This window comes from Pipistrellus hanaki, assembly GCF_964339955.1.
Source record: "Pipistrellus hanaki genome assembly, chromosome: 13".
Lineage (NCBI taxonomy): Eukaryota > Metazoa > Chordata > Mammalia > Chiroptera > Vespertilionidae > Pipistrellus > Pipistrellus hanaki.
Genome location: NC_140515.1, coordinates 22,501,825 through 22,513,873, shown reverse-complemented (window position 1 = coordinate 22,513,873; position 12,049 = coordinate 22,501,825). Strand labels below are relative to the sequence as shown.

The window sequence follows — 12,049 nt, the reverse complement described above, 5'->3', positions numbered from 1 at the left end:
GAGATCTGTTTGCTCAGATGTAAGGCAGTTAGCCTGCCCACCTGCTTCCAGGTGAATTCACACAGATGGTAGCTCATTCTGCACCTTTTTCCATCTGCTTTTTATCACTTAAAGTGTCCTTAAGAACCTCCCTGATTGGCCCACAAAAGGTTGCCACCTCCTTTTCCTGCTGCGTAAATTCTGGGGTATGGGTGTGCCATAATTCATGGAGCAGTCCCCTGCTGGAGACTATGTTGTCTCCAGTCTTGGCTCAGTGGGTGACCTTGAACATACGCCCTGGGGCACATGTGTGCGAGCAGATCTGTAGGATACCCAGAGTCTGCTGGTTTCGAGGGTATGTGTGCATTTTCAGCTTGGATGCTCTTGCCCAAGTATTCTCCTTGAGGGTGTGCTCATCCACCCTCCAGGGATGGGGTGTGGAACTGCCCCTGATAGATGAAAACACTATTATCAGGAGTGAACGTGAATATCTTTTCATGTGACTAGGGCTCACTTATCATTCCTTTCTGTGAATTGCTTTATCAAATCCCATTTGCCCATTTTTCTGTTTGGTCGTGACTACGACGGTTTTAATTTTTAAAGTATCTGGTCCAGATAGATTCATATTCTCTCTCTCTCTCTCTCTCTCTCTCTCTCTCTCTCTCTCTCTCTCTCTCTCTCTCTCTCTCTCTCTCCTTGCTGTCTCTTTTTTCTTTTTTTTGAAGTTAGTGCATTTTTAAATTGCTATAACTGTTCATCTGGTTCTGTTTCATGATGGATTGAATGATCAAGTGTCATCAGTAGAGAAGATTATATTTGAAACTCAGGTAGTAGTGTGTAAATTTACATAAGATACTTAGAGATTTCCCTGCTTATAAAAATTCATAGCTATAGTCTTCCATTACCACACTTGGTTAGCGATGTGGAATACTAGGCAGCAGTTACAAAGAATGAAATGAGCCCTTGCTGGTGGCTCAGTTGATTGGAGCACCATCCCGTGCACCAGAAAGATTTCGGGTGTGATTCCTGCTCAGGGCACATACTTAGGTTTGTGGGTTCAGTCCCCAGTTGGGGCATGTGTGGGAGGCAACCAATCAATGTTTCTCTCTCACATCAATATTTCTTTCTCTCTTCCCATTCCCCTCTCTCTAACATCAATGAAAACATATCCTTGGGTGAGGATTTAAAAAATAAAATTTTAAAGAATGAAATGGAGTGTGTCTCCAGAGTATACTGTTGAGAGGGAAGGCAATTTGCAGAAAATTTATATAGTATATGATACCCTTTATGTCTAAGAAATCAGAGAAGATCCCAACTGCCCATTTCCTCTGCGTGTGCATATGAGTTTAAATCCATAAGTAAAGGCCCCAGAGAAAGACACCCCAATAGTATGCTATCTGGGCTGGGGTACATAAGTCTTACACGTCGTGTTATTTTCACTACAATGATGAACGCATCTATTGGCGTAATTAAAAATCATGTTTTGTAAACTCTGCGGGATAGCAGGTGGATTTGTTCAGGGAAGATCGGACTGTGAAAGGCAGCGTAAACCAGACCTAGGTAGCTGCCACGGAGCTCCGGAGACACCTGGGAATTGTGGGTTCACTGGCTGATCCAAGTTTTGGCTTCTTAGATTCTGACAGGTGAAGACTGGAATGCCGTGATGTACGACGGCATCATGGCGTACGGGGGCCCGTCCTCTTCGGGGATGATCGTCTGCATCTACTTCATCATCCTCTTCATCTGTGGGAACTGTATCCTTGAACTGACCAGGTTGTTGAAATTGCCTCCTCTTGTTGGGTGTCTCCCTCTGACGCTCCCCATGGTGGCGTGGTGGCCGCTGTGATGGGGAGGTGAATGCTCTTCCCCTGCTCTGTCTGCTCTTCCTCACCGTCGCTGGGTCAGCAGAGGATGGGAGGGTCCCAGTAAGGCCTTGGAGGATGAGAGCAGCTCCGGGAAAGGAGCCCCAGACAGTGCCTGGGCTGCAGCAGCGGTCGCCCCTCGAGGTGGCACATTCCTGTGCAGGTCCCATGGGGCAGCGCAGGGCAAAGCCAGGTGGCATGGAGAGACTGGGCACAGCTATGTCTTCTTAAGACCCCTCAGAACTGATGGGGACCCACCTTCCGTGGCTGAGCTAAGCTCCCCTGAACCTGACTTCACTTTGCTGACCTGTACATCTTTGAAAGTCAAATATCCATTCGCTCATTGCTGTATCATGCTGTGTGACTTCTCCAACTTGCTTTTTCTTTCTCCCTGCCACGAGGTACTTACTCTCTAGCCCCAGGCTTCTGGAAACTTGGGTCTCTCTTTACCTCGATTGGAACCTTCACGACCACATCACCTTTGCTTGTGTCTGCTTTATCTCTCTGTCCTCCCTGCCTCGCACAAGACTTGGCTTGCAGAGCCCCTCAATAAAGGCTGGGTGGAAGAGCTGTTGTGCAAACATATGAATGCCACCTCCGGCTCCAGAGGCTCTGTGTAAAAAATAGCCTAGCATCTCGAAGGCGGTTTGAAGTCTTAATATAATTCACTCACGTTCCTGCCCCCTTGAATGACTCGACTCGATTAGTCAAGCACGAAATCCCCTGGAAGCTGTCTCATCATCGATCCCTGTTAGGTTATGTTTGCATGTTCGGCGCCCACCTGAGACCTCAGCCTGCACCGGGCATGTGAGCAGTGTGTGCTGCTCCCGCCTCGGGTCCTGGCTCCCGCCGGCAGAGGGTCCCGTCTGTGCTCAGCCGGAGACGCTGAGTCAAGGAAGGGAGCTGCCTTCACTTCCTGCCCTCTCATCTCCTGCTTCTCAAAAACATACTTACCTGCTAGCAAATAAGAAACAGGCAGCTTCTGATTTGGAAGCCTTGTTCTGAATTTTTTTTAATCGTTTATGGAAACCACATATACGATATAGTAGTAAAAGCCAAAAACCCTTTAACTTGTTCAAATACCTAACTTTTTACTATTAAAAAAATAAAATAAAATTCAACCACAGTAGTCAAAGATTTAGCCATTGTGGGCCCATTCAAAAGAAGAGTCCAGCACATCCGGCAGTGAGTCGGGCGTGTGGTGGTCAGTGGATGTGCAGGGAACGAATGAATGAGGTGTCTGCACACTCTGGAGGCCATTTCCAATGAGAAAGGCTCAGACTGCCTTGTGCAATGGGATCCTCATCTGCATAATGCGTTGTCTTAAAAGAGATCTATTTTGGAAAACATGCCCAAAATGTGTATGCGTTACGGGTGTGTGTATTCTAAATGAAACAAAATAAATGCAGAAAGCAAAATTGCAAAATGAAAAAGATTCTCTATGTTTTTATGTTATAGATTGTCTCATGCAATGTGTCTCATAGCTGTAGATGCCTAGGTGTGTAGAGGCACACAGGTGCACGTGCAAGCACACGCATGCACACGCAGGAAAGGCAATGTTGACGTTTGTAGGTTTTCACGCCGTTTAGTGAATCTTAATTTTGCTTCTATCCAGACTATCTTCTCCAGTTTTCTAGTTTATAAAGGAAGACAACGACAAAAACACACAGCTCTGGTCCTCTGGCTTTACAAGTGAACATGGCACTAGGGGACAGTCCCCTGTTACCAGCCTCCTGCAGTGCACGGGTGTGTGTATGAGTGTGTGTGTGTGTGTGTGTGTGTGTGGGTGACATTTCTATTGTTGACCATGCATCAGAAAGGTGTTCTGCCCTTAAAATGTTCCAATTAGATATTCTACTGAATGTCTTCTTGGCCATCGCTGTAGACAATCTGGCTGATGCTGAAAGTTTGAATACTGCCCAGAAAGAGGAAGCTGAAGAAAAGGAAAGGAAAAAGATTGCCAGGTAACCGTGTTTTCACTTAAGGTGCTGCCAGGGAGCCAGCTGCGGGTGAGGCCTGGCTGAGCCACACGGACTCCACGGCCGCTCCATGTTGCCTGTCGGTGGTGATCGTGGATGGCCACATGGGGCCGGCCCCAAAGGCTGGGATCTGGGGCAAAGCCTGGGCTCGTGGGTTACATCCCCTCAGAGCTGGAGGTGGGAGTCACACGTCCCTGTGCCTAACGAATCGCTGCGGTTAATTTTGGCACCGTAAAATAAACGATGCATTCAGTGCCAATTCGCTTCTGGATGAGAATGCTAATAAGATGACCCGTGAAATGAATCCAGCGCCCTGAGTGAGCAGGAAGCTCTGAGTGTGGGCTGTGCTGTGTTCTGGCGGGCAGGGATGTTTCCAGTGAGATGCTGCCTTTTTCCCCGAGCCACTGCTGATACAGAGCCCCGATGAGTGTTTATGGGCAGCAGCATAATTACTTGGTGTCTTGGGTTCTGTCCTCTCCTCTGCAGAAAAGAAAGCTTGGAAAATAAAAAGAACCACAAGCCGGAAGTCAATCAGATAGCCAACAGTGACAACAAGGTACATGACCTGAGACGCTTCCCCCCTGTCTGTTTCAAAATGACTCACCATAATTGTGCACTTTCCACCCGTGAGAGTGTGCTGTGCGGTATTAGGGTGAGTATGGCACACTCTTGTACACGCTGGCTTCCAGGGATCTGAGTGAGTATAGGGACTTCACTGGTGATAAGCCAGGATTTTACCAGAGAACCAGTGTGTTACATATTGGACTGGTCTGACCACTTATTTTTTTCTTTTTTGAACTTGTGCGGTCAGACCTGGCCTGTTAGAGTCTTCTCGGTGGAAATTGAAATCCAGGGCTGTGCATGGATGTCTGCCCGAGGACACTGCAGGGCGAGGGCCTGTGTGCTCTGGCCTATTCTGTGAAACCCCACGGAGGACAGCTCTGGGCTTTTCATTCACTTGGTTGTTTGTTCATTGAATCGGTAAATACTTTCTGTGCAGTTACCATGTGCCAGAGACTGAGGATTGAGGCTGAACGAGACCAGCAAGTTGCCCAGCGGCATGGCGCTCACTGTCAGTATGTGAGGCTGCTGGGCGCTGTGACCACAGCTGGGAGGGGCGTCACATCGTCTGCCCTCAGACCTCAGTCTCCAGCAGGGTCTGCCTGGGCATCTGCTGCCCTTACACGCTCAACCGTCACCCTCTGAGGGACTCCTCTGCCCCGTGCTGAGTGGCAGGGGTGAGGCCCTCCTTGGCCCCCAGAGCATTCAAATCAGAATCTCCCCTCCTCCCAAGATCTCTCTGTCATCCTAGGTCACAATTGACCAGTACCAAGAAGAGGATGAAGACAAGGACCCCTACCCACCCTGTGACGTGCCAGGTACGGTGGCGGCCTTTGCTGCCGCTCTGTGATCTGCGGCTGCATCTGCGGCTGCGAGCCCGGCTGGGTGCACACTGGGCTGCTGAGGTCGCCGAGGCCATGAGCCCACTCCCCTGCTTTTCCTCTGGGTCACAGGCAGCTCACATAACCCACATTCCAGGTGGTGGGAGAGAAAGCATAGGTGGGTCAGGATAACCCCAGCCTTTGCTGGAAGATCTCTTTAGGAACAACCAATTATCATGACTCGTCTGACACTTTCACATTTGACCGCTGCCCGTATTGGCTGATGTAGGAGGGACTGTGGCGGTAGAGAAGCATGGGGGACTGATCATGTGATCATGTATGACTTGAAGGCCCACACAGTGTTTTGGGCTGAAGCTGAGCAAGAAGGTCACTGGGAACACAGCTGGGGGGTGGCCGTGAGAATCACATTGTTGCCACCTCTTACCTGCGCTCAGATCTTCCAACTGCTGGGCACCTCACCCCCACAACTACACGCACTCCCGTGCAGGCAAGCTGCTCAGTCCCTGCCTCACCCGGACACACACACAGCCCATATTCTACAGGGTTTTGATTCTTGTAAGCTGATCGATGTTGTTAAAGTTTAAGCTAAATGTCCATGTGACATTGAGAGTGATTAAAACCCGAAGTCAGCCTTTATTCATGCCTATAAAAAAGTGTCTCACTTAAAGTAGGGGAAGAGGAAGAGGAGGAGGAGGAGGAGGAGGATGAGCCTGAGGTCCCGGCTGGCCCCCGTCCTCGCAGAATCTCGGAGTTGAACATGAAAGAGAAGATTGTCCCCATTCCTGAAGGGAGCGCTTTCTTCATTCTTAGCAAGACCAACCCGTAAGTGTACGCCCTCTCCAGTCACAGCCCTGTGACCTTCCAGGTTGCATGATGGGGAAGCTGGCTGGGGACAGAGCAGCTCCTTTCTGCACCTGAACATGGGAGCCCACCCCCCAGGCTCCAACCCCTCCCCAGCCCCAGCCTTTGTCCTCTGCTCATCTCTTCCTAGCCTTGCTTTCCTGGATGTAGGGGTTGCAGGGGTGTGGCCAGGGCCGGGAGGAGCCTAGTCCAGATTCTCCTCCCCTTCACCCCTGCTCTGAGCTCAGTAGTGGTGAAACAGCTGCTCCTCCTTTGGAAGGAGCCCATGGCTCTGGCCTTCCCTGGGTGGTCACCTGTCACGTGATCTCCATCCAAAGGACCCTTTCTTCCCAGCTGGGTCTTCTGTTAGGATGCTTTGGGGGCTGGGAATTTTGTCATCGACTTCTGCCCAGCATCTTCATCCTGAGGTCTAGTCCAGCTGATCGCTTTTCCCCGTTGAGTTTTCTGGCAATAGATAATATTGCTCAGTGATATTTTATAGGCTGAGTTAGTCAATTCAGCTCTGTGGTACCCTCTTAAAATGGCATTGCTCTTGTTAACGTGACAAGGTGCTCTCCAGGAGCGCAGCACCTGCTCACAGCTACGGGAAGAGGAAGATGCTTCTTTACTAGCGGGGTTCTAGGTTTCCAGGCATCTGGGACCGAGGGGAATGCCAGAGGGAATAGATGACTCCTGAAGGAAAGGTTCTAAAATCTTCTCCGGGCTGTCGGAGAAGAACTCTGAATCTCAGGCCCCGGGAGACACAGGCGGGAAGCAAGGCCCGCTGTGGTCCTGAGAGACTTGAAGATGTGATGATAGCTTTTCCACTCATCACCGTTGAGAGTTTGGGCATCCCTGACGTCACTGACACCCATGGCCCGCTGTCTCCCTGTACTGAAGGACGAACTGATCCCCTGCCCTCAGCCCCGTGCGGCTTTCCCCACACTCGGCTGCTATCGGCTTGCACACCGTCCAGGGCACTTGTAAGCCTTAACCAGCCCTGAAGGGAGGATCTGAAGCGCGGAGACACTTTTCCTATAGAGTTGACTCCAGTTTTGAGAGTGAAAAAAACTTCCTGAAGGAAAACCTACTTGTATTCTATAGGCAAAAAAACCCCCCAAACCTTTAAATTCTAAAGTCAGGTATTGGGGTGAAGGGTAGTCAGGCACTGACTAGCTCCCGGATGTCAGGGGCAGCAGGAAGCTCCGATGGCCATGGAGCTATCATGGGGGTGGGGGCCAGACAGGGGCGCTGGGCACATGTTGCCCTCCCAGCTTTATAGGCCCTATTGCAAGTACACTAAGATCCTTGTGAGATTCTTTTTTTAAAAATATATTTTATTGATTTTTTACAGAGAGGAAGGGAGAGGGATAGAGAGTTAGAAACATCAATGAGAGAGAAACATCGATCAGCTGCCTCCTGCACACTTCCTACTGGGGATGCGCCCGCAACCCAGGTACATGCCCTTGACCGGAATCAAACCTGGGACTTTTCAGTCCGCAGGCCGACATTCTATCCACTGAGCCAGACCATTCCTGGCCCCTGTGAGATTCTTGCGTGCTGATGTAACTCTCATTTCCCGTTCTCAGGAGTGCCCATTATGGGTCAACTCCAAATAACAGCAATAGCAATAATAATAATGCAGCCCTGTGACAGAATCCCCACATAACAGGGCATTCACCAAACTTCCCTCACTCTCACTGCTGCCTACATTAGCACAGCCCCGCTGCAGTACAAGAAGGGGATCCCTCCTCCCATTGGTTGCGAGCTGCTGCGATGATGAGCTCCCATCTCAGTCTCCTTCTCGGCCAGGCGCCAGGCTTCATGTTGTAGCAGGAAACATCACAGTCAGTCCGGGGCTGGAAACCCTGAGACAGTTCTTTCATGTGCTTAAGCCCAAGTCTCTCCTCCTTTAGCAGGTGGTAATCCCCACGCTGAAGGACTCCAAACGGTGTCCGGGAGCTCCCACACACAGCCGCTACCAGGCCCACAGGGTCTGCCGCTGGGGTTTCGAGGGGCGGAGGTCAGCTGGGCGGGTGTGGGGGGCATGGCGACGGCCGCCCCCTCCTGACCCGGCCGGCATGCGGGACTGGGGTGCTGGCGGGGCGGGGTCCATGCTCAGGCTCTCCCCACAGCATCCGCGTGGGCTGCCACAAGCTCATCAACCATCACGTCTTCACCAACCTCATCCTCGTCTTCATCATGCTGAGCAGCGCATCCCTGGCCGCCGAGGACCCCATCCGCAGCCACTCCTTCAGGAACACCGTAAGCCACCGGGCGGGCGAGGACAGGAGGGTGGGGCCCTGGGTCCTCGCTGGCCTCTCCTGTCGCCTGCAGAGCCTGGGAGGTCCGAGGGGCTTAAAGCTAGAGTGGGCATCGCGTTCCCCTGCAGGCACTTCCCGGTTCCCACTTGTAGGTACCAGCCCGGTTTTGTCTTATCAGGACAAACCTTTCCTGAATCATGTGCTTTAAACTGCATTTTATTTTTATTTTTTTTTAAATTGATTTTTTACAGAGAGGAAGAGAGAGGCATAGAGAGTTAGAAACATCAATGAGAGAGAAACATCGACCAGCTGCCTCCTGCATGCTCCCCATTGGGGATGTGCCCGCAACCAAGGTACATGCCCTTGACCAGAATCGAACCTGGGACCTTTCAGTCTGCAGGCCGACGCTCTATCCACTGACCCACACCGGTCAGGGCTCAAACTTCATTTCAAATAACCTGTAGTGTATTCAGGGACCCCACTTCTCTTCTTCTTCATTCCTGGCCGCCAATATTCTGATCCTTCTTTCCTCCCACGGCCTACTCCTCATCCGTGCCTGCTTGGATACCTCTGCTGGGTGGAAGACCCGGCAGGAGGGAAAGTGAAATTGAAAGCAGGTGTGAGGCATGCCGAGGAGCTTACTTAGGGCTGGCAGGGAAGACTTCTGTCCCCCAGGGGTGGACATTTGCCACCCTACCTGGCTGGGTCACTGGGAGAAACAAGTTAGGGAGGTGATGCAACATGGAGTTGAGTGGTTCTGTGGAGAGGAAGGTGGGGCAGGAGGTGTTTTATGAAGAAAACGAGTGGAGGGTTATGTTTCTTATCAATGGGTTTCATAGCGTAGGGGTTGCTCCTCGCACTGCGAATGCTGGACAGCACGGCACCCGGACAGTTCTTGCCTAAGAAGTCCCAGCTTCGCAGGCAGCTGGTTCCGCTGAATGTCCCAGCGTGAGATGGTTTGGAACCAGTACCTGCAGCGCAGTTTCAGATGGAAACTCAGAAACCCTCCCGGGCGAGGGCGGCCGGCGGGAGCCATCAGGCGTCGCTGCCGTGCCTGCGTGGGACCTGGGTCTGCTCGTGAGGTTTAGAGATAGGAGCATTAAGACCAGTCACCAGATCAGTGCCCCAGGATTTCGGTTGTGACCACCAACCCTCATGCGGTCTTTCCACTTCCAGACTCTCTGTTTGAAGCCTGGCAAAGCCAGCCTATCAGGCTGATAAGCACACGCTCTGACAGGAAGATAAAGAACGTTCCTCCGAGGCACGTGCTGGTGCTGATGTGACGATAAGAACCCTGAACTTGTCTTAATCTCTGCATGCGAACGGAACCAAGGCCCGGTCCACTGGGTTCCGTGATAAAAATGAGACCCCCGGGAAAAGGATCCTCACACAGCAGACTAGGTCTGGAGCTAGTCTGGAACACAGACTGACTGAGAATTAATTTACGTCCGGGCCTCATAGTCTCATTTTTTTTATTGTAATTACTTGCCCATGAGTTTATTCCCCTGCTGCTTTCCCCAAGAATCCTGTTTTTAAATAGATGTACATGTGTCTGAGCATTGCTTTTTAAAGCACAGTCTATTTCTGAGTGGTAAGAACAGTTAGTATGGGGTCTACCCTTTGGACCACATTCTGAGTGTACAGATGGTACTCGTAGCGATGGGCATTGTATGACTGACACTATGTCCTTTGGACAGCTCCCCAGGTCCCCTCCCCAGCCCCTGACCACTTCAATTCCACTTTCTGTCTGTGGAGTTGGTGATTTTTATCTCATGGAATTGCAATCCTGCAGTACTCTGTTTTGTTTTGCTTTTGAACTCAGCCAAGTTATCAGTGAAAAGGAGAAAGGAGGCCGGGTGGATCCGAGAGATCTGTGAGTGTGGGCAGCGGTGTTTTTCTTGGCCGCCCAGGTGCTGTCAGCAGTAACATCCTGCTGTGACTGTGGAGGAATGAGGAGGAGGAGCAGAGGCCTGTAGTGGGTGAAATGCTTTGCATGGCCTGGCCAGAAACACAGATAACGTAAAGTTCATACACTCAGAAATGGAAGTCCTTTTGGAGAATGAATACCCTCTGAGAAGAGAACTTAACCTTGAGCTGAGGAGAGCTGGCCTTTAGGACAGAGGTCCTCACCTCATTGGAACAGAGAGCAGAGACCTCCTGGGGTGGCCCCCGCCCTTCAGCAACAGGGCCCGTGGCTCTCTGCTAGCATTCCGCAGGCCTTGCTCCGTGCTCCGTGATGCCAGGACGGGCTCCGTAGCCCGGGCAGGCAGCTCCTGCACCCTCCCCAGTATCCTCCTCTGTTAAATGAAAGGAGTACCCGGGTTGTTACCAGACTCCCAACGCTGATCTGTTCAGTTCTTAGACCATAGTTGTCATGACAGTAAGTGGCTGAGACGGCTGCCTCTCCTGGGGGTCTCCACTGTCTCCTGGTGGCTGAGGCCCCCGAGCAGCCTTCCTAAGGTGGCAGTCAGACCTCTTGCTGCAGCCCACCTGCCCCTCTGTCCTCCTCCCCGGCTCTGAGAAAGGCAGAGACCCCAGAAGGGGTAAGCCGGTTGGAGAATAGCTGATATTTTCAGGAATATTGGCAAAGTAGCCTGGACTGATGATTCGTAACTGGGCCAAGAGTTCTTTGGGTGGGAGAGGTTAAAAAGCAGTGTTGGGAGAGAGAGGGCTTGATGCAGAGCTGGGTGGTGAGTGAAACTTTCCACCCAGCCCCATACATCAGGGTGCAGAGCTGGGGTACTTACTCCCTGAGGAAATGGACTGGCATTGGAGGGGAGTCCAGGAAGCTTCTGGCCCCTTTTCATGCCCCTTGCATCATCATTTACGTTTCTCCACCAATCCGAAGCTCAACTGGATGGCAATATATTTCAGTCAGCCAAAGATGCCGTTAAAAATTCAAGATGTGTGCAAGACTCTAATTTACCTGGTGCCACGAGTAATTTGTCAATGTGGCGCTCTGATGAGAAAGGGTTACTCATGAGGCACTTTTAGAAATGAGTCTCCGTCTGAGACGTGAGACTGGGGAGGGCGAGCAGGGGTGGCCGAGGAGGTAAGTATTTCCAGGTGCTCCCTGTCCATCATCCAGAGGAGCAGTGACTGGCCCGGGTGGGGCACTCCAGAGAGACAGGCTTATCCCGGGAGGGTCTCCGACTGCAGGCGGGAGTCCACCCGTGGGCGTATGTACGGCTGTGGGGCCTGTCCGGGACCCTTTTTCTCATTTCGTTGTTATGCCTTTCAGATACTGGGTTACTTTGACTATGCTTTCACAGCCATCTTTACGGTTGAAATCCTGTTAAAGGTAATGCCTTTTTCATTGATCCTCACCTACTCTAGTTCAGCTGTCCCAATAATAGTTTCACTTCTCTGTTTGCTTTCCAGATGCTAGGTTATGCAGACTATGTCTTCACAGCTACTTTTGCGTTTGAGATTGTTTTGAAGGTAACAGGTTCCACAGGGCGTGAGTAAGGGGCCTGCTCCTGCGTGTGACACGCCACAAAGCAGCGTCAAGTGCTTTGGACGATTTTTGTGTTTTGTTTTTTTATGTCTTCTGTGACCAAGCTTATACTTTTTTTTCAATCAGAGTATTTCTCCCCCCCCCCCCGCCCCCCCGAAACTTCAACCTGTTTTGGCTCTTTCTTTTTAACCCTTGATGCATGTAGGACTTACTGTGGCTTCATGACAGTGATTGGAAATGATACGTTGTTCTTTTTTTATATGTC

General features: G+C 51.1%; 1 protein-coding gene across 13 annotated transcripts in view; it reads left to right on the top strand.

The window, feature by feature from the left end:
- The window catches only part of CACNA1D (calcium voltage-gated channel subunit alpha1 D), a 286,013-nt gene that overhangs the window by 207,400 nt on the left and 66,564 nt on the right, over positions 1-12,049 (top strand). For all 13 annotated transcript variants that reach the window (XM_084902879.1, XM_084902877.1, XM_084902874.1 and 10 more), the window contains 7 exons: positions 1,613-1,733; positions 3,691-3,805; positions 4,307-4,376; positions 5,133-5,199; positions 5,892-6,045; positions 8,199-8,328; positions 11,569-11,628. In XM_084902879.1, coding sequence (XP_084759005.1) covers positions 1,613-1,733; positions 3,691-3,805; positions 4,307-4,376; positions 5,133-5,199; positions 5,892-6,045; positions 8,199-8,328; positions 11,569-11,628 — 717 coding nt within the window. The remainder of the gene's footprint in view (positions 1-1,612; positions 1,734-3,690; positions 3,806-4,306; positions 4,377-5,132; positions 5,200-5,891; positions 6,046-8,198; positions 8,329-11,568; positions 11,629-12,049) is intronic.